The following is a 22,893-nucleotide window of genomic DNA, read 5'->3' on the forward strand; positions in this document are numbered from 1 at the left end:
ATTTTCTTTGTAGTTGCCGGTTGGTTTCGATGGCAAAGCTCAAATCTGATCCCCATGGCGCCATTGCTGTCCTCCTGTTCGGATCCTAATTTATGAAATGAAAGTCACAGATAATTGACGGAGATGAATACTATAACAATAAGTTTTTGACCAGTAAATATTGCGTAAGCATTAAATCTCACACCTACTACCACTTTATTAACATTGTACATAAATCATGTCATATTTATTGAAAATTGTTTGATTATGATATAACTTCGATCGATAAATGTAATTTCATAATTAAAAAAAATCTCGACTAAGCACTTTATTTTTTTTTCTTTAAAATAGGTTAACATTATATGTTTTTTTTTTTTGAAATGATGACGTTATTAATTAGAAATTAATGACCCAACATTAAAATACTTTTATTTCTAATATTTGGCTATGTGTGAATAAAAAGTAATAAGATAAGAAAAGCCAACTAAAACCATATCATATTTATTGAAAATCGTCTGATTATGGTATAATTTTACTCGATAAATGCAATTTAATATAAAAAAATCTCACATAAATACTTTTTTTTTCTTCTTTAAATTCGATAATGTTATATATATATATATATTTAAAATATTGTAATTAACTAGAAATTAGTGGCCAAATATTAGAATTTTTTTATGACTAGTATTTGGCTCAAATTAAACATGCTCAATATATGAGAATAATAAAACTCGAAAACAACTTACATCCTTTTATCAATGAATGAACAATCCAACAGTAAATTCTATCTCACAATAATAGAAAAAGTCGACAGAGTAGTTTAGTTGCCACAAACTAATTAATCTTGAATTTGAAGATCTAAAATTAAATCATATTTTCATGTTTATTTATATTCCATTAATTATTTTTTTTTTTATTTGAGGTGAAGGATGCGGTGGCTTGAATGGCACAATAATGAGGTAGCTGGAAAGGATGGAAGAACTGAAAGGAGCTTAGGTCCATGCCATCAATTTCCCAATTAAGAGCAGTGATTGCACATGTCCGAAGCTAGGTACCCGTCTACCCCTAACCCCTATCCCCGGGGGACCATGCTTTGTTTATTTTACCTAATTAATTCCCAAGTCATGCCAAAAATACTTCATATTATGAAAACGATCGTTCCACCTGAATCGTTCGCATTAAATATATATTTTTATTTATTGTAATTATAGTAAAAAAATTTATCAATTTCGTATCCATTTTAATCAAGCATAGTGCTCGTATAAAATATAATTTTTTTATTTTATTTGCTTTGATTTATAATATAATCACAATTCACGATAATAATAATAATAATAATATTGGTATTTATGTTCAAAATAAAATTATATATATATATTTTTTATTACTGTTTATAGTAATTAAATTAAAATATACCTTATATTAGCAAAAATAATTTCTTTCCTTAGTGGTCCTAGGAGCAAGAGGACTCTAATTAATTTTATGGGATTGTCACATAAATAACCTCGTCCAAATGTTTAAATTCAGAGATGAGAATTTGTGGACCAAAGTAGGATAAGAAGATAGAGAATCAATCAATTTCCATAAATTGAATGTTATAGCTTTCTAAAGCTGCTTTTCTTTTTTGCTTCTTTTACTGTCCAAAAGACCTTGACTCGACCAATTCCCAATAAAATCAATGTTCAGTAAATAATAGAGGATATAAATGCACAAAAATTAATAGCAATAATTTGATAAAATATCGATACTTTTTTTTCATCTTTAAATGTTTATCTTTCTATAATTTTTATGAAATTAAAATAAAAATTTTGATTTTGATGTGTTCCAATAAATAAGAACATGGTTCGAATTAAATATTTTATATTTGTTTTTATTTTATTGATTTCCTTTTCTCACTTTTGTGCTTCGACCAAGTTTTCAATTTTTCGATGTTATTTCGAGTAAGCATTCAGTTGATTAGATTTTAAAATGATTGTAAATTAAATTTATCAAAAAAATTTAAGTTAGAGTGGGAGTTGGTTGGTGGAGTTAATTTTTCCTATGCTTTTACAAATGAGATTAAGTTGGTTCAATTTAAAAACTCAAACTGAAACGAACATTGTTAAAAAATAATTGAATAGACCAAATTATACTATAATAACTGAAACAATCAAAATCAATTAATGTTCACTTCTATATATGTTAAGTAGAGTTTAAGGCCATTAAGATAAAAACAAAATTATAAGTTAAGAGAGGGAGTTGGTTGGTGGAGTTAACTTTTTCGATGCTTTTACGAGTGAGTATTCATTCGATTTGATTTTAAAAATGACTGAAAACCAAATGAATTGAACATTCTTCAATGATAACCAAATTGAACAAATTAAATTGTGTAATCGAAATAACCAAATTATACATGTTAAGTAGATTCTAAGGCTATTAAGATAAAAACAGGATTATAAATTAAGAGCTGGAGCTGGTCGGTGGAACTAAGTTTTTACTGTTCACAGTGGCAACCGGCCTTGATTTTGCATTAGTACTCCTTTGAATAATACAAAACCAAAGGAGCAGCTATCATTTGTTTCCTTGGAACTTCTCCTTTTTCATTAATTGCATTGATGGCCTTTTTCTGAAACGGTGACAGGCGGTGAAAATTGTAAACCTCTTTAAAAGTTACACTGACTCTGGTCTTTTTCACCTCAACGGCCTACGCATCAGCTTGCATTTCAAGCCTTTTAATTACCTAACATGCATCATGAATCCCTATTTATACCCTTTTTGTAACAAAGGTTAATAATAAATTTTTGAGTGTTTGATTTATTAATTAATGTATAATTTATTTATATTTAAAATTTTAAAATATTTAACAATTTTATTAAAAAATACAAAAAAAAAATCACCGAAGATGGTAGAATTTATCAAATATTTTGTAATTAATGAAAATTAATTGAACATCCCAAAATATAGAATCTTTTAACCATTTACAACCTTTTTTTGCTTATTTCTTCTAATGAATTAGTTAGTCTATAAAAGGCCAATCTAGGCAAAGTGATTTTGGGTTTATTACCATGATTGTTAATTAATTTGCTTAATCTACAGTACTATCATACTTTATGCAATTAATTTATTATGAGGAATTAAAATTTAAATAATCATAATTATCATTGTTCAACTTTAACTATTGCATTCACATTAAAAAGTTTAAAGTTAAAACTATTGTTTTTGCTTGTCTAATTTTAACTTTACATTCCTTCTGTCACGTTTTTTTTTTTTTGGTTTCTAGATAATTTGTACTAAAAATGAATAAAATTTGTTATTTTAATATATTTTATAATAAAATATGCAATACTTTTTAATATAAAAATAAAATCATAATTTATTAATTATTAATAACAAAACTTTGATTTTACAGGTTAAAAGCTCTTTTATGTGCCCAGCTAATCCCGAACAAGTATACGACAGAAGAAGATAGCAAGATCCTAGAATATCCACTGAGGAAGCGACACATATGCACTAGCCATCCTTTGTCGACACGTGGTAACGTTTCATTGAACGACACGAAACGACCAAGCTAAAACTTTTCTCATAGGAGCATCCCCGGCCCGAAGGCGTAAAAAAAAAAAGAGCAAAGACAAGGAGCTTCGCGTCAAAATAGTCAAAAGACAAAGGCTACGCGTCAAACAGGGAAAAAAGGGACCCCAAGCCAAAGCAAAAGCCCACGCGCGCGCGGGAAAGAAGAGCGTGTAAAAAGAAGCAAAAAGGGCAGACACAGTGGCAAGAAGAAGAAAATTAGAGGAGGGAAGAAGGGCAAAACGGTAAAGAAAAAGGTGGCGTGCTTTAACGGCATAAAAAAATAAAGCTCCATAAAAAGCCTTTTCTGAGCCACCCTGTTAACACAGTCCCCCTACTCCCTACACAAAGCCAGTCCACACACTTCACATTTTACCAAAATCCCATTTTTTTTTCTTTTATTTATTTCCTTCTTTGCGAGCGAAGGAAACAAAGAAAAAGGGAAGAAGGAAAGAAAATTTTTGGAAGAGGAAGGATTGGGGGAGAGACAATTGCCTCGGACTGAGGAGTTGATCAACCATTGATCACGTACACACAGATATATATTAGTTTTTTTACTATAGTATAAAAAATAGATAGAGAAAGGAAGGAAGGCATGAGATTCATCGAGATTTGCGCCTTGGGGGCAAAGGAGAGAGAAAGATCTTTGATATATCAGCAGATCAGGCTGATTTAAAAGCAAAGGCGGCGAGAATTTATTGATATGATGTATCTGATATAAAACAACCCCATCATTCACACTCATGACTGTTAGCCTCACTGGCTTGGCTTAGCTTGCTTTCTTCTGCTCTCTATAAACAACCCATAGATTTTGCTCCCCTTATTTTTGATCTTTTCTCTATCTGACGCCACCGTTTGCTTTTCTTTTTTGGGTTTTTGGTCCCTTTAGGATTATTTCTGGGTTTGGTTTTTGTTGGTGAATTTAAGATTAAGCGTCATCAATGTCATCATAAAGTGGGGGGAGCTGGGAAATGGGATAGGAACACCGTGGAGTTCGAGGAAGGGGTGGAGGAGGATAAGGAAGCAAGGGCTGTTGATGTTTCTGTTGTTGTTGTTGTTGGTTCCGTCCAATGTTTATTAATGCTCTCTCCTTGGCTTTTTGCTGTTGCGTTTGCGTGTTCTCTTTTTTGGGATTTTAGTTTATTAAAAAAGATTTTTCCCTTTTTCTGAAGTCTCAAATTCTTCTTTGAAGAATAGAAACAGCTGTTTCTTTGCTTCTGCTCTCGGCTTCTGGTTTGGTTTGGTTTTGTTTTATTCAGCTGAGAGAGAGAGAGAGAGAGAGAGAGAGAGAGAGAGAGAGAGAGAGAGACTTTGTCGTTGGTACATGGTATGGGCAACTCCATAACCACAAGGAACTTAGGCCTGCTTCTTGAGTTTGCTTGAAGGGATTTTTCCTGTGGTTTCTTATCTTCTGTGTGGGTATTTTCGAGAAAAATAACAAAAATGAAGTTTATGAAGCTTGGCTCCAAGCCTGACGCCTTCCAAGCTGATGGCAAATGCATCCGGTAAGATGGGTTTCACTCACATTCCTTTCTTTTACTACAAACCAATGCAAATTTTGTTCATCGTTGTTTCCTTTTTAAGGTTGTCTTAACATTCTGTTATCTCCATTTGATTTGGTTTTGTTTTGTTTTCCGTTATGCTGTCTGCTCTAGACATGCTTAACTATCGATTTTGGTGTTTCCCCCGTTGTTTGTAATGTGCATATCACTAGTCCGTACGGTTTCTGAGATGCAAGTTCATTAGCTCTACCAATTTTCTACTAAAAATGTGTAATTTATTTCATTTTGTACTAGTACCGACTGTGCTGTTTTTGAAAAATTTATCTTTGTCTTTTTATACTGCTTAACGGGTTATACTTTAACGCCTTAAAAAATGAGAAACCTTTCAGTGGTTAATCATACCATTGGGAAAAGTCATAACTTTAACAAGTGATTTTTCTTTTTCTCTTCATTTTCTTTTGGCTTGGCGACAGATTAACCACATGGGTGTTTTCATTGCCAATTATTATTCTTTTATTGTTTGGTTTTTGGGTGGATTGGAGAGTGAAAAAGAGATGGGGTATCTGGGAGGTGGTCCAGCTGTTGAGTCTGTCCTCTTTTTCATGAGTTAGTGGTCCAAATGTGGGAAAGGCATATTGGGAGCAGGCCTTTAATCATCGTTGTAAGAATCTTCCTGTAAAACAATAGCATGTTCCACCTAACATCAGGCATTTTCCCATCTCCCAACGTGGAGCAGGCTTGGTTTTTACACCATAACATGTCAAAGAAAAAAAAAAAAGACTCTTCCCCTGACAATAACTTCACATAACCGAATCAGTTTTATCATTGTGTTGTTAAGGGCAGTGTTAAGTAGGACTGATCTAGTCTAGTACCCTGGATGCGTCACTTTGTTACTTAAGCTATGGACTGATGTGGGATGCTTGTATTCTTTGACTAGCAGATTTAATAAGTTCCCAGTAAAGGATCTTTTACATTTTGGTTACCCTCAAGATCTTTTCATACATTCAGATTTCAACTTTTTAAGCTGACACAACTGATTAAAAGTGGGAAAAATGAAAGAGGCTTGAGAGCTCTAAGTGTGGAATTGGTTGTTGGCACTGTTCATTTCTTGAATGGGACCTTCCTTTGTAGTCAATACTTCTTGTGCTTGAGCGAGTTGCATCATAAAATGAAAATGTCAGCAGATGCAGTTTGTTGGTTTGTTGCTTATTGACTAGTCTGTGAGATACTAATATACTCCTAGAAAGCTGTGTCTGGAATCTTTTTTTTGTAGGTTTTTGGTTGAGGTTGTCTTAAAAGGTAAATTAATCTCTTTGGTATAAATAATAAAAAAAAAAACCTGAATTAATCTTTAATAATAATGCTATATTTACACCTGTTTTTCATGTTTAAGAGGGGCAATAATTTTATTCAAAGTCACACATGTGTTTCAGAATATAGCATGTGGTTAGTTGCGGAGTTAGAAATTTCCAGTCCATTGACCATAGCCATTGATTGTCTAACTTGGGGCTATGTGGATGGCTAAGAGTTTTCGCTGCTCTCTCAATAAGTTTAGCTTTAATTTTTTTCTCTTTGTGGGCTTAACGTAAAACATCTGTCGATGCAGGTATGTCACATCTGATTTGGCAACGGATGTCACCATTACCGTGGGTGAAGTGAAATTTTACCTTCACAAGGTATGCTCAATCCCTTCTAAATTTTTATGCTTGTTGTATGTGTTTGTAGATGCTGAATTTAAAGCTGAGTTTTGGTATTTGATTCATGCTAAGATAGTTTTCTTTCTTTATTCCATTTAAAACTCATGAAAACTTTAAATGTATTTCTTCAACCTAACTATTCATTTGAATTTTATTCTTCCAGGAATATATTTCTATTATTACCATTTCATGGGTATATAAGTGGGCAAAATTTTGTCAAAGTTGTGTAATTTGATACTGTGAAATCTCACCGATGACAGTCATATATTTTCCTCCTATAACTGTTTGCATAAGTTTCCTCAGATGAGTCTTTGCTATTATGGATGCCAATGTAGTGGGAGTGCATATGAATCTTTTCCTCTTTGTTTGATTTCTTCTCTCAGCTAAACTATACTGTTATTTTTATAATTAAGTTCTAGAATTCTCTGTCTATAGAGATAATTACAGATGTTGTTTTTATGTCTCTTTGCAGTTCCCTCTATTGTCTAAGAGCAATCGCTTGCAAAAACTAGTGCTGAAAGCCAGTGAAGAGAACTGCGATGAAATTAATATGGTTGATTTTCCTGGTGGGCCAAAAGCATTTGAAATTTGTGCAAAGTTCTGCTACGGGATGACTGTTACTTTAAATGCTTACAATGTTGTGGCTGCCCGTTGTGCAGCTGAATACCTCGAGATGACTGAGGATGTTGATCGGGGTAACCTAATTTTTAAAATCGAAGTGTTTCTTAATTCTAGTATATTCCGTAGCTGGAAAGATTCCATTATTGTTTTACAAACCACCAAATCTCTTATACCATGGTCTGAAAACCTGAAGATTGTTGGAAGATGCATTGATTCCATTGCATCTAAAACCTCTGTGGATCCAGCAAACATCACATGGTCCTACACATATAACAGGAAGTTATCAGTGCCTGACAAAATAGTTGATGATGGTATGAAATTTCGAGAGAAGGTTGAATCTGTTCCGAAGGATTGGTGGGTTGAAGATATATGTGAGCTAGAGATTGATCTCTACAAGCGAGTCATGACTGCTGTGAAATCAAAGGGAAGAATGGATGGTGCAGTGATTGGTGAGGCACTGAAAACTTATGCTGTCAGATGGTTGCCAGATTCTGTTAATGCCTTGGTTTCTGATGCACATTCCTGGAGGAACAAATTACTGGTGGAAACAATTGTATGCTTATTGCCTTCGGATAAGGCTGTGGGTTGCTCATGTGGTTTCTTGCTGAAGCTGTTGAAAGTTGCCATTTTGGTTGGGGTGGATGATTCAGCAAAGGAAGATTTAGTGAAGAGGATAAGTTTAAAGTTGCACGAGGCTTCTGTCAAGGATTTATTAATCCCGGCTCGGTCTCCCCAAACTACATTATATGATGTTGAGATGGTGCAGTCTATTGTGAATCGATACATCATGAATGAAAAGCGTACCCAAGATTTAGATGTTGAAAAGAATGAGATGGGATGTGCTGATTTTGTTCTAGGGCATGGATCCTTGTTGAGTGTTGGTAAATTAATTGATGGGTATCTTGAAGAAATTGCACGGGACCCTAATCTTTCCCTTGCCAGTCTCATTGACTTGTCTCAGTCTATCCCTGAGTTTGCTAGACCAGTTCATGATGGACTCTATAAAGCCATTGACATGTACCTGAAGGTAGGATTTTTTACACTAAGGATACCAATTTCATTGATCTTCTCAATTTCTAAAATTATATATCCCATCGCATAAATACATGCATAAATTCTTTCAGCATATTTTCTGATGCTCAATTAAGTTTGTGCTGTGAATGCTTTCAAAGAACATCTAGGTCACTTCCAAGATCTGTTACGATATAATGTTGTAATTCCAACTGCTTTACCAGGAGTGCATTGGTAAAAGGGAAATGTTAATTGGTAGAGAGGGAAGAATTGTTGTTAGTCCAACTCAAGTTGAACTAGGACCTTGCAATATGGTAATACCATTTTTTTTTCCCTCCTTTATGTATTTTTGAAACAAAATGTGGTTACCTTTCAGTCAACCACTTAGTGGAAGACACATTGCTTGATTAATTTTTCTTACTGCTTGAAGCAGCATTTTGGGATATCGGAGTTTGTGGTTGTTGATTAGCTAGTACAGAGTAATTTCTATAGTCTAGTGACGATATTACACAATCTTTGTTTTTCATGATGCCTGCCATTATCATATAGTGAGAAACAATAAGTTTTTCATGCATAAATGCCTTTTGATATGAATGCACTTGGACAGTCTAAAGAATGGGTTATTATGTTTGTCTGCAGGAGCATCCAAGCTTGACAAAGGCCGAAAGAAAGAAATTGTGCGGGCTGATGGATGTCAAGAAATTTACCATGGATGCATCTATGCATGCTGCACAGAATGAGAGACTTCCACTACGGGTTGTAGTTCAAGTTCTCTTCTTTGAGCAGGTTAGGGCTGCAGCTGGAGTTCAATCACTTGCTAACAATCCTCGTGATATTTCCCATTCCACAACAAACACCGATGAAGAATGGGAGAAGACTGCAGCTGAAGATTGCAACTCCCTCAAGAAACAGATGAGTCAAATGAAGGTGAAAGAGGATGGATTTCAAAAGAATGGTAAATTGGCCAAGAAGAATAGCAAAAACAGTAAAAGTGGCATGCAGCTACTGCCATCTCGATCTAGAAGAATATTTGACAAGTTGTGGGTTGTGGGAAAAGGCCATACGGAGAACAGAAGTTCTGAGACCTCTGGAAGTTCGCAAAGCCCAACTTCAATGGTTCCAGGGGATACCAAGTCCTCTGGTTCATCTTCAAGACACAGGAGGCATTCTATTTCTTAGATAAGGATGCTGAGGGTTATCAGTACCTAAACAGGTAAAGAATATTCAAACTGTTGTAAGTGTAAAAAGTGGTAGGATTTTGTTGTAGTTGATGATGAGGGTTATCTTCTTGTTATGTGTGAAGTATTATAAAAGGAGGGTCTGTTGCAGAAAAAATGTACTAGTTTTTTTGGGTGCCTACACTTTCTAACATCTTATCCAATTGTATGATTATCAATCTTCATATCAAGTCTCTTGTAGCTAATTGGAGGTCTACATTTTCTTGGAACTTTCTATTCCTTTTACCTGTAATAATTCATGGATCACCTTGCTGTTTCTCCTGAAGAGATGTGCAAGTGCTGGATAAAAAAGGCGTGGCCCAAAGTATTTTCCCACTTACCTTGGAATAATAAGAGGGACAAAAATGAAAGAAAGACACCAATCTTGTACAAGAGAACTGCATAATTTACTCTTTCCTCCCCAAAATGAAACATAAATTTACAACTAGCGAAAGAACACGTCATTCCTCTTGGGTTGTCGATGGTGAAAGTGTATGCTGTGTCCCTCAAATCCTGGGAAGTGGCTAGCTGAGAGGGAGATGCAGTTTGCATCCTCAAAAAGTATCTGACCTGGGAAGTGGCTAGCAGAGAGCGACGCCTACTCATCTAATTTGAATACACCGAACATCTTGGTTCTGGGAGGTCCAATTTGTGTCCCCTTTCTTGTAAGCTCTCTGACTAGCATCGGCAATTCACCACAAGATTCGACCATATATATGACACTGCAATATGCCTCCAGAATAGGCCAGAAGGAGAAAGGAGGCTCAACCTTTCAGAACTCTCACTGGAGGTACCAAACTCCAAATGAAGTTCAAAATCACTAGAAACACTATGCAGCTTGCCCCTCGTAGTTAATAACATCCTCGAACTCAGTCTTTCCATATCCCGAAAGTGAGTCAAAAACTCATCTTGTGCCTTACAGTGACACAATGCTCTCCATGTCAAAGTTTGCAACACCATCGTGATCACCTGCAGCGAAGAAGGTGGAAATATCACAGCCGTCCGGATGCAACTGGTAAGAAAGGAAAAATTTATGAAGCTAAAGCTATTACTAAAATCAGCGAGTCTGGGATGAAATGGAAGTCGGATTTTTTGCCTTGTAAAAGGATTAAAGAGGAAGTTACTTCCATCTCTTGTTGCCCCTACCAGCCGCTCTTGGGATGCTGCAGAGCACGCCAACCACAAGCGCCGGAAAATCTACTTTTTTGAAAGGCAGAAAATCTACTTGTCCGAAGGGAACACGAGACATGGGATTTTATTGCAAGGGGAAAGATGGTTTTGCATTGCAGCAAGAGCAGCGGATAATCTGCAGGACTTGCAAACTGCACAGCAGCAATCGTACTCCCACAACATCAGACTTTTGAAAGGCAAATTTCCCAAACATCCCCCGGCGGTGCAGGTAACATGATACCAATATTATTGAGTGGATTTCAACATGTTCCTTTCATTAGAATCTCCCTGGACAGGGAGGTTCCCGTTGTTGGTGGCCGAAACTGGACAGGCTTCTGACTTCTTATTCAATGAACAAAACATCCTGGAAACAACACTGGTGACAGTTTCAACCTTGTTCCTTTCATTAGAATCTGCCTGGACAGGGAGGTTCCTGTTGTTGGTGGCGGAAACTGGAGAGGCTTCTGACTTCTTGTTCAATGAACAAAACATCCTGGAAACACCACTGGAGACAGTTTTGACTTCACTGCCTGTTAAGTCCTTAACAACTTCCCATTTGATAAATCCTCCAATGTGCAAAAGTTTTGCTTCGACAAGGTTTGTTTTCCGCAATTGCCTCTGATTGGTGCCTGCCTGGTGAAATATTTTCTCTGTTATAGTTCATGCCCCATGGATGAGCAGCAAGACCCAAATTCATTTGGGTTTTGTTTATGAAAAGGAAGATATAAAATTGGGTTAAAGCCCATTACCCGGCAAGCGGATTAGGGTCAAGGCTCGAAAAGGAACTAGATTGGGTTGAATTCCCTTGGATTTTAACTTTTTTAGAGTACTATCAATGTTAAAAGGCATTGAGATTATCTGTTTGCCAAGTTTACCAGTTTACATGAGTCAAGTTACCAAGTTCAATGTATGCAGCAAAGTGAATTGAACAACAATTGCAAGGTACAACTAAAACCACTATTCTTCTCCTGGTAAAAAAAAAAATAAACCCATGGCCAGGAACTGCTTGTTACCTAAAAAGTGTTAGGCTTTCCTCAAAATCTAAGAAATGGTAAGAACATACCATGAAATTTCCCTTCTCCTTGCATTCTCAATTATATGATGGGATCACCAGCTTCAATAAAACAGGCATATTTTTTTGATTGAATATGACAAAAGTAGGCTTCCTGAAATTTCTCAAAAATTGACATGAATATATGCTACTACAATTATTCTTCATGCAGAAGAATAGAGCTGTTAAAGCAGTAGTAAGATTTACATAACAAAACCAATGCAATCTTCTTTATAAGACTTAATGATCTTCAAAGAAATCCTTAAGTTCAATTAGCAATGGACACGCTTCTCTTTGAAGACACAATAATTTTGCATGCAAATGAAGCCTTTTGGAACTTTCCCTTTCTGCCATCAGTTTTATTTTTGTTTGTAACTTGTCAACCGACTCGTGTTCTTGAAGATGACTATCTCAAACAGTTCCTTCGTTTTCTGATGGAAACCTCTACAAAAACTGATACCCAGATCAAATAAACTACATGTGGAAAAACTGATAAATTTAATTTTTTCCTTGGACAGCGAGCTTCATGATAATTTCAAATAACTTTGAGGCTGTTTAGATAGAAGGAATCTTCAATGGATAGCAAGCAGAAAGATTCCTTTCTCATTTTGGTTGACTTTTCATACTTGGTCTTGAGCCTTTAACCGATAGTTTAATACCCCGTAATAATTCACTTAGATAGTGAGGAAAAGGGAGAGAGAGGACATCCAATTAGGAGAAGAAAGATGGAGGTTAGGTACAGTATCATCATATCGTTAGTGTTGTTTCTCTTGGTCAACCTGTCCCTTCCACGTTTCACCGAATCGTTGCCACGATGCAAAGCTTGGTTGGTCCAATCAATCCCAACAGACATGCCTCATCTCCCTCGTGTCCCTGGTGTCCTTTCTACCGGTAACAAGCTTTGTCTGCTTCAAAAAACTCTGCCCCGAAGTGAAAAAAGAACCTGATTTTTTTGTTGTCCTTCGACCTTTTTCTGGGTTTACAGGCGATGTGTTCAAGTGGTTGGCCTACAACTCAACGGACAAGCTAGATATAATAGCTCAGTATTGGCAGTTAAAAGCACATCCAGAGGATTCTCGATCAGGGGATTATGGATACTCAAAGGATGATATGCAACGGTTTGGTGCCCATCAAGGTTTTTCTGTTTATACAGCCCTGGAAAATGCTGCTGATCGAGATGTTGATATAAGGTGATACTTTTCGGATTCATGTCTTATTTTTAATGAAATTATGAATAGTGTTGTTTCTAAATCGAAATCATTTGTGAAACTAACTGTTATATTGAGAAACATTGCATATGTAATACTTCAAAAATTACTTATTGCATTACATATGTTGGTTGAGAGGTCGGGTCAGTAAGTTATTAAATTACAGACAATTTTGCACAAGTTACTTATTGGTCTTTGCTACTGCTTTATTGGTGATTTCTTTTTGTTCCACAATTCTGTCTTACACAGAATTGTATGTGTTGGGAATGAACTTTTACTGGTGTTCAATTGCATTTCCTTGATCACTTGTGCTTTTCAAAAGCTGTTGCATGACTGCATTCCTCCTAACATCAATCTTGAGCAAAGGAAAAGCACGGGGCTTTACTATTGCATATTGCTTTTGGAAAAGAAATATCTGGGACTGAGGGGTACTAGGCTGATCTAAAGTCACTGTTTGTTTTCCCCTGATGACTGCAAATGAAATTCTGTTGGCAAGATGAAGAGGAGATTTGAGTAGTGAATACTACCTTAGTTTAATACGTGGACTTCATTTGGCTAGCAATGTGTCTACTTTGAAGTTGCTCTTTGCCCAATGAAAAAGGGAGAACATTTCTAAGAAAATGAATGTGGTTAGGATGGTAAAATTGTGAAATTCACATTTATTCGAATCTTTCATTCTTCCATATCTATAGGTAGACCAAAAATCGCAAATTCTGTTTTCTCTGTTTTCAAATCTTATATTACTATTTTATAGAGGCAAATACTTTCCATTGCCTGAGAATTCTAAATTCATCATATTTTTTATGAAATCAGTTACTTTTTCTCAGATTACTACAGCACTCTGGAGTCTATCCTGACTACACCCAAGAGCCCTCCAGCCTTGCTTCAAGAAGACCAAATGTCAAGAGTGTGACTTTATTACTTGATAAATGGTGGGGTTCAGGCATTGTCCATGCAAAAGTTTGGATATCAGATAATCGAGATGTATATATAGGATCAGCAAACAATGACTGGAAATCTTTAACTCAGGTATCTTAAAATCGATACAGTCCAGGTTTATCATGGCTCGGACTACAGATATAATTTTGTCATCGAGAGCCCGAACCTTCATCAACTTGAGGATTTGAGGGTTGCTCTAGCCACCGGCTCATGGTTAATTATTTTTCTTAAACTTGACATTATTGAACCATATAATCCACATCATAGTTAGTGAATGTGACATAAAGGGATAGTGAGTGAGCATTCTGGTTCCAGGGCTGTTTCTCTCTTCTTTAACCACATTCTCTTTTTTTGGCCAATCTTTGACCACATTATTAAGAATATCTTGGTAGCAGAAAAGAAGGATTTTTTTTTTTTTTTGGTTTGACAATAGTATCATTCATCTAGTTTGCCTGCTGTTAGAATACATTTTCCTGGATGGTGCTAGTAAAAGAAGTTGGCCGAATAGCAAGTCTATTTCACTTGGTCATGCAAATCAAGATGCCTTCTAGCTAGTGAGTTGATTCTGGTGTTTGTACTTGGATGAAATGAGCGGGCTGCCTAATTGAGTTTTAATGCATCACTCTTGTTCCTTGGCAGACACAGAACATGGTTGCACTAACAAATTTTCTTACAGTCACGAGGTTTCCTTTGTCAATCTTTGCATTTTTATATTTCTGTTTGTTTTTTTTTTTTAAGTTTGTCAAGGCAGCTTAGTTGCTCTATTGGTTAAGCATTTCTAATCATTGGTTACTTTACGATGTCAAGAAATTAGTTTCCCGCTCATTTTCAGGCATCATATATTATACCCCATATTATTGGATATTTAACTGTTGCAAATTTGTCTTCAGTGATTTTTATCTTTACTCCATCAATCATCTCAGCATGTTCTTTTTGATTGAACCATGCAATGACATGTCCTGATTATGGTTTTAGGTGAAGGAAGTTGGAATTTATCTTGTTGGTTGTCCAAAAGTAGCGAGAAAGGTTGGGGTCTACTTTCAGAATCTATGGAGACTTGCACATCTTAATTTTTCAGCTTACACAACAACAGTATTAGACCAACAATGGCAGATTCAAAGAAAAGTTCCCTGCTGGTCGCATTTCATTGAATCTGACATGAGATGCACGTATGTAATGGTCTTATTTTGAAAATGTCATTCTTGTTTCCAAAAGTTGCTTTGTCCAGGTGTCACAAGTCGTAGATGTATATTTATTCATGAAAATGCATGCATATTTGCATTAGTCTGCTTTTGTTACTATTTTTTGCTTTTCCTCTTCGCACTGCTGGGTGATATCTGAAAATCTGTTTGTTGAATTTGGGTTGAGCAATGCACTATATTTCAATAAGAAAACCATGGTTCTTTTTTGTTTGGGAATTTTTTTTTATTTTCTTAAAAGAAAAAATGAAAATTCTCAACAAGCTTTGTCATGGTTAACATGAATGGTTAATATGTTATTCCATGATATTGTTTTCTATACGCTTATAGAGGCTGCCCCACAATTGGACTGCTGGCTAACAAGCACAATAGTGTGCTGCTTGCCCCTAGGAAATGGTTAATATTTTCTTCCATTGGATTGCATCACATTGCTGGCAAGTTAATGGCTTTTCATGCTTATTCATCAGGCCACGCCTTCCTCGTTTTGTGGAGATTCCTTTTGTGGCAGGCTATCCTACACTGTCAGACCCTAAAATGTTGAAATTGATTATTGATGCTCCTGGTGTTGGTTATATAAGTTCAGTGCCTCAATCAAGCTATTTGTCTTTTGCTCCACCAGAGGTAAGTGGCTAGCCCTTTACATTTTTCCGATGCTCAACCTAAAATTTAAGGCTTACTAAGAATTTGAACTCTTGCTCTCTTTTTGTTCGTCTTTTTTCCTCCCTATAGAACCACTGCGAAAGCTACTCATTAGGAATGGAACTTGTCTGAGCAATACAAGTAGAATAGCGCACTTGAAATCTTATAGAACTCGTTAGGGAGGCTAAGAAAACATACAGTAACAAAAAGTTAAAGGTCCACAAATCCTATAGGAAATTAAATGGAATGAATTTGTTTCCAAAGGTATGTCAGATTCATCAAAACCTGAAGTCAAAAGGTTAGACTACTATCCAGTTGAGCAAGGAGAAGGATTTGGATTGAATTCAACTGCTGAATGACTGATCTCATTTAAGTAGTTTTCTTCACTATTTGGCTCTGGCATGTCCAGGCCATCCATGTTTGTGGGATTCGATCAGCATTTCGGAAATATTCATCTCTCTCGTGCGAGCAGAAGTTCAGCCCCACACTTTTCTTAAAGAGAAATGCTAATCAGCTTTTATGTTTCAAATTTCCTTTTTCATTTTTGTGTTTTTTCCTTTTAAGCTTCATCAAATTTGATGCCAACTGTGGTCAGCAGCTGTCATTTGGCAGGTTCCAGCCTGATGAACAGGCATGGCTAGATACGATTAAATCTGTTGGAGATGGAGGGACTGTAAGGATCAGTACTATGGACTGGCTTGGTCAATCCCAATATACGGAGCGAACAGTTTATTGGTCATCTCTTTCAACTGCTGTCTCAGAGGTACTTTCAGATTCCATTCTTAGTGTTTTAGATTCTTGTAAGCCCATTGCTGTAAATTGCCATCTATATGTCTTCTAAGAGGGGTGCTCATAGAGTCGTATTAGACTTCAGGGGGGTTTGGTTGCTGCATCCTTAATGTATCTTTACAAGTACGATACTTAAAGAAGCTCTTGTAGTTACATAAATTCTGACTATATTTGGAAATGCAACTATTCCATTGCAGTCCCATGAACATTGGTCCATTACCTAACTCATTTTAGCTTATTACCGTCTTTTTTCCTCTTCTTATATGATGCTTAAATATGGTAGGTTGTCTTCTCCAAACATGCAAAAGTGAAGATACTGGTAGCATACTGGGCACACTTTATCGACAACACTGATCTCTACCTGAAGTCACTTCTCTACTCCAATGTCCTCTGCTCATCTTCAAAGTACAACAAATGTTCAGGCAAAGTTGAGATCAGGTACTACAAGGTGCCAGGTTACAACCTGACTGGACCTGCCACTCACAAAGGAAAGCGAACTGGTAATATCTACCCGGCCTACACCAGAGTCAATCATGGTAAATATGCAGTCAGTGACGTTCGTGCACACATTGGTACCAGCAATCTCGTTTGGGATTATTTCTATGCAACAGCAGGAGTCAGCTTCGGGACGTATAATCCTGCCATTGTTTCACAGCTTCAAGAAATCTTCGATGCAGATTGGAACTCGCCCTATGCTGTTCCAGTTGAAGAGTTGGGTGATGGTCATGCTTATTCTAGTTGATGATCAGTCTTATTGGAGTAAGCTAGCTCCAAAACAATGAACTCAATGGCTTGTATTAGCAACTTCACCCCAAAAAACAAAACAGAATCCATTTTCTTTGAATTGATCATCTTTAAGTCTGGAGACTTGTTCATCCAGAAAATTTGCAATGCCTATCAATGCCACTTCTCCTTTATTATCCTAATTACAGTATCACAGATTCTACATCAATAAAAAACAGGATGAATAGAAAATATGGACTCGTGACAAGTGATATTAAAATCAAAATATTAAGATCGAGGTAGATTTGAATCAAGGTGAGTCCCTCTCTCATATTGCTAAAAGAGTCAGGTCTCTTCCAAATATGTTTTTAAGGTAAAAAATATAAACTCGTGATAACAGCATCTAAAAATAAAATTACAATATTATATATTTATATATTTCAAATTTTACTTTTAAAAATTTTTTTATTTATATATAATTATAATTTAGACATAAATAAAAAATAATTATCCACCTGCAAAAGCACTGATAACAAATACTAATAAGAATTATTTATCAAAAATAATTTTTGTAAAATTTTCTTTGTCGAAGAAGTAAATTAAAAGAAAAAATATTCGTGGGTCCTTGCCCCGTTGTCTTTGGGCTTTTAAATGTCTTGTTCAATGTCCGATATAGCCCATCTTAAGGCCCATAACAAAAGTTCGAGCTGAACCAAGTTTGGTTTGACTGAAATAGTCAACAATCCAACGGCTGCGATCAATTCTTGATACAAAACTGCAAAGCACGCAGTGATGCTGGAGAGCGTTTGAGGGAAACGCTGTGAGAGAGGCGAAGCCAAACTAGCCAAGGCAACAAAGCTTCTTTCTCCAAAGGCAAAGGAGCATTGAAGAGAAAGGAAGAGAGAGATAGAGAGAGCAAAGCAAAGATGCAGAGAGTGAAAGGTTTAGTAAAAGCAAGGCATTCATTTCAAAGACTTGGGTTCCTCTCCCATCAAAGATGCTTCTCTGCACATCCAAACTATGCCCCAAATTATGATTTCCAGGACGAGGTCTTCTGAAAACAACTATATCTTATCTGGGTTTATGTTTATATACCTGTTTACAGTTTTTATTTGGTGGGGAGGGAACTTCCAATAATTAGTGTCAAGCATGATTTTTGTGCTTAAATTTGTAATTTTTCTCAGAAAATGGAAGACCCAAGTGCATATTTTTGTCTAAAGTTGCTTATTGGGGCATCAAATGTTTCAGGTTTTAGTGGAAGGAAGAGCTAAATCAAGAGCAGCCATTCTTAATAGACCTTCTGCTCTCAATGCACTTACCGCCCCAATGGTTTGTTTTTGTTCTCTCTTTCTTGTTTTTCTTTTAAAGTCGATATTTTTAACTAGAAATAAATTGAAGTTGTTTTTCTGTTTATAGGCAGCACGGTTGAAGAGATTGTATGAATCATGGGAAGAGAACCCCGATATTGGATTTGTCTTAATGAAGGTATAACCTTTTAATGCATAGTTTAGTTGCAGCACTCAACATACACGCACAAACATGTAAATATCTTTTCTTTTCGAAAAAGATGTTTGAAATGAATTGTGTATCACAAGAAAATCTCTAGAATATTCCTTTTTGGTTCTAAACATTTTTAGAAAAAAGAGCAATGCTGCTTCTGCAGTGATTTTGTTTAGTTAGTTGTTTCATATCTTCTGTCAATGGAATTTCCTCATGCCCTTGACATTTCAGATTTGATCTTCATTGGTGTCTAAGCTGTTATTTGAATTCTGTTGAAGGGTAGTGGCAGGGCTTTCTGTTCTGGCGTTGATGCTGTTACTCTCTATCACTTACTTAACGATGGTTAGTCACCTTTCAATGTTGTTTATTTATTTGATTAATCAATTCAGAGCTCTTCATTTTGAGAAAGCAATTCAAGAATGAGATGTTAATTGTGGTGCCCATTACTTGAAATCAGAACAACTTAGTCGGGGAAGAGTTCCACAAACAGGATTATTGAGGTTTTCCAAGTCATGTATTTTTTGACCTCTTAGATTATTACATCAAACGTCTCAATGGAATTTCCTTCTGATTAAGTTACTTTGTAGTTTGCATGGTCATGGTTCTGTCCTAGCATTTTACTGTAGTCTGCGATACATATTTTTCAACTACTTGGGTTTTCTGCAGGGAAAGTTGAAGAATGTAAACGGTTTTTCGAGACACTGTATAAGTTTGTATATGTACAAGGAACGTATCTAAAGCCACATGTGAGAATTCAACCTTTGAGTGATTGATGCCCATGTGAATTACCCCTGAGTTTCTTTTCGTAACTTCAAATGAGGCTTGTGACTATCATGACTAACCATATGTACAGGTCGCAATCTTGGATGGTACAACGATGGGATGTGGAGGTGGAATTTCTCTCCCAGGGATGTTTCGTTTAGTGACTGATAAAACTGTATGTGGTGCCATACCTTCATAAAAGAAATCTTGTGTTAGAATTTGTGCATTGATCCACATTTGAGTTAATGTATCCATATTGCTTCTTATGAATGGCATACACTTTAGCTGAATTCATTTGTCACCTGAGGATTGAACTTTTGTCCCCATCTAGTGAGAAAAGGATGTATAGAGATTGAACTTGTATCTTTATTAGCAATGGCATGACAGTATACCCTCTAATAGATTCTGCATCATACTTCCAATTGAGATAGGCTGAAGAAGGGAGGTGAAATCTTTTGCATCAAAACATTGTTTCTGCAGCTTTGTGGTTCGTAGGCAGGAGCACAATTGTTCAATTAGAGTGATATAAAACCATTCCATTCTTCATTTATTTTATTCTCTAAGATTTACACTATGATATACTGTTTCTAGTGAATGGATTTAAATAAGTTTCTCTTACCTGTGCATAACATTTTCAGGTTTTTGCTAATCCAGAGACTCAATTAGGATTCCATCCTGATGCAGGGGCTTCGTTTTATCTTTCTCGCCTACCTGGTTACTTTGGTAATGACCAATTTATTAAGTTTTCAAGGCATAGTTAACTTCCTTGATGTACATGACTCATTATGTTCTTTTGTATACTTTTCTAGTTAATAAAATGTAGGAATATATCCATTTCTTCAGGTTATTTGCTTGTATCTCTCTGGATTTACATGTTCCATTTTTTTTTAACTAGATGTGTATTGTTTCCTTCAGGGGAATATTTAGCTCTAACAGGAGAAAAGCTTAATGGTGTTGAAATGATTGCCTGTGGCCTTGCTACCCACTATTGCTTAAATGCTGTTTGTTCTTTCTACTCCTTTTTCTTTTATATAATTATTTTGTCCTCTTCCTCCAGTTCCTCTTTTCTCAGCTTATTTGGATGACCTGTACATTACAGAGACTTGCTTGGATTGAAGAACGCCTTGGTAACATGACGAATGATGATCCCGCTGCCATAGAGTCTTCTCTTGCACAGTATGGTGACCTTGTTTATCCGGATAGGAGCAGCGTTCTTCGCAGGTAACATTTTTGAGGGATTGTAGCACTTAGAAAAGGTTCCTATATCTGGACTGCACAATTTTTTGTAAAGCATGGTTTTGTCTGATCCCTTTTTTTCCCCTTATCTTGTGATTTTATTTCAGGATTGACACAATTGATAAATGTTTCAGCTGCGACACTGTTGAGGAAATTATTGATTCTCTGGTAAGCTTAATTCTACATAGATGTGTGTGTATGCCTGTGCATATTGACACTTGCCTACATGTGCCTGGGCCTGGGCAGTCAGTTAAAGCTTTGATACCTCATTAACTTTAGCATAAGAAAAGGGCTTCTAGCTCAATGGTAACCTCTCAGCCATGTATGAAAATAGAGAGTCTATCGCAGTGCACGTTTTATTTAAAAATGCTAGAGTGGAGTCTGCCACCCTTTGCAAGACCCTACTTTTGTGAGTCCATCTGGCCAATTACTCTTTATGTTAGCATTAGAATGGCAATCTTGGAATGGGGATTTGAGTTCCGCCAGATTCATTGCCTTTTATCATCCAATTTAAGCACCATGTACCATTTTTTCAGAGATTTCAGCCACTCAAAGAGCTTCAAATGCCATTAATGGACATATATTTTTGAGTTTAGCAGATCCTCTTATCCTCATAATTATCTTTTTATTCTTATGAATACACGTGGCAAAAACTGCATAGGAGCCTGGGGGTGGGTATTTTAACTTGATCCCTATAGCTTGGAATTTCTCAGTGATTGATCCCCTGCTGCATGGGAGAGTAAGATTTGGCCTCTTGATTTACTTCAACCAAAGGTTCTCCTCTTTCTAAGAATAAAAGGGATAGGGGTTTGGGCAGGCAGAGATTTATGTTTTAATTTTTACTTAGACATCAATCAATGCCACAATTAAACCAATAGTTGGGAATACCAGTGTAATGCTTTCAAAATTTTATTTGGGTCATTGTACTGGCAGATGTATTTCTCTAGTCTTTTACTAAATAACCCTATTTCAGTGATGCTCATTGAGCTCTTGGTTCACTTGGCTCCAAATATAAATTTACTCAGGAAAATGAGGCAGCTGGTGCATATGATGACTGGTGCAAGACGGTGCTCAAAAATATGAAAGAAGCCTCACCATTGAGCTTGAAAGTGACTCTACAATCTGTAAGTTACCGATGTTTACAACCGCTTTAAATTCCATTTTGACTACATATGGCTTACTTGAGTTTTTTGTTGCATTAGATACGAGAAGGTAGATTTCAATCTCTTGATCAGTGTCTGGCACGTGAATATCGGATGTCCCTTGCTGGGATCTCCAAACGGGTCTCTAATGATTTCTCTGAGGTATGGACTGTCCTCTGCATGTTAAGAGCATTTCTGGAATAATTGTTCTTATGAATTTAATTTAACTGTCTCTATAGGGTATTCGAGCCCGGTTAGTGGACAAGGATTTTGCTCCCAAGGTATTCAGTGCACGTTATCCATGTTATTATATCATATCATGTGAAACCCTACTTAAATGTAGTTGGCTTGTAATCCCAAAATTCATTTTATTTATTTACATACTATATGATATTGTATTATCAATATTGTAGTGGGACCCTCCAAGCCTGGAAGACGTGAGTAAAGACATGGTCGACTGCTACTTCTCCTCACTCGGGGAATTAGAACCTGAGTTAGTGCTGCCAACAGCCTTGAGAGAACCTTACATCTGAGAAGGATCTATAAATCTTTGTAAGGGAACTATCAGTTTTTGATGGCACACAATTTTGGTGTATCATGTGTTTTTGTTCTTTTATATAGAAATAACATCCCATAAATTTTTGGGTATCAGTTTCTACACACTTTGTTGTAGGTACACAACAGTAAGAGATAGGTTTTGTTAGTTATTTTTTTAAGATCATGTTAGTTTGTTCTGGTACTCACTGTCCGCTTCTGGGTGACCAAAGCAAGACCTAATGACCATGCCTTTCAAAGATCACAATTGCGTCTGAACAAATGTAGTGCCAGAAGATAGTGCCTAGAATGATGAGAAAAGCATTCACATCCTGCTTTATAAATGTCTAGTACTCTAGTTTCTCAATCTTTTTGTTGACATTTTCCCTCCTTTTCAACCTGTAAGCCTCCTCCTCAATCCTTGAGAT

At 36.2% G+C, this 22,893-nt stretch overlaps 3 protein-coding genes across 3 annotated transcripts; all 3 read left to right on the forward strand.

Annotated features, from left to right (window-relative positions):
- Positions 1-3,839: 3,839 nt before the first annotated feature.
- On the forward strand, positions 3,840-9,764 carry ENP (Phototropic-responsive NPH3 family protein). The gene is made up of 4 exons (XM_018127966.2): positions 3,840-5,030; positions 6,634-6,703; positions 7,197-8,372; positions 8,996-9,764. Exons 1-4 carry the CDS (start codon positions 4,969-4,971, stop codon positions 9,533-9,535), a joined length of 1,848 nt encoding a protein of 615 aa, XP_017983455.2. The 5' UTR covers positions 3,840-4,968; the 3' UTR covers positions 9,536-9,764.
- A 2,476-nt stretch (positions 9,765-12,240) lies between these two features.
- On the forward strand, positions 12,241-17,485 carry LOC18587705 (uncharacterized). Its single transcript, XM_007011653.3, has 7 exons — positions 12,241-12,685; positions 12,780-12,984; positions 13,830-14,031; positions 14,917-15,110; positions 15,608-15,761; positions 16,378-16,542; positions 16,852-17,485. The coding sequence occupies exons 1-7, from the start codon at positions 12,520-12,522 to the stop codon at positions 17,308-17,310; spliced, it is 1,545 nt and encodes a 514-aa protein (XP_007011715.3). The 5' UTR covers positions 12,241-12,519; the 3' UTR covers positions 17,311-17,485.
- Positions 17,486-18,055: 570 nt separating this feature from the next.
- On the forward strand, positions 18,056-22,832 carry LOC18587706 (ATP-dependent caseinolytic (Clp) protease/crotonase family protein). The gene is made up of 14 exons (XM_007011654.3): positions 18,056-18,340; positions 18,540-18,620; positions 18,708-18,776; positions 19,070-19,133; positions 19,458-19,537; positions 19,645-19,728; positions 20,192-20,276; positions 20,469-20,554; positions 20,653-20,774; positions 20,897-20,957; positions 21,815-21,913; positions 21,992-22,093; positions 22,171-22,212; positions 22,345-22,832. The coding sequence occupies exons 1-14, from the start codon at positions 18,218-18,220 to the stop codon at positions 22,462-22,464; spliced, it is 1,218 nt and encodes a 405-aa protein (XP_007011716.2). The 5' UTR covers positions 18,056-18,217; the 3' UTR covers positions 22,465-22,832.
- Positions 22,833-22,893: the final 61 nt, after the last annotated feature.

This window comes from Theobroma cacao, chromosome 9 (assembly GCF_053813885.1).
Source record: "Theobroma cacao isolate CCN51 chromosome 9, ASM5381388v1, whole genome shotgun sequence".
In the NCBI taxonomy this organism is placed as follows: Eukaryota; Viridiplantae; Streptophyta; class Magnoliopsida; order Malvales; family Malvaceae; genus Theobroma; species Theobroma cacao.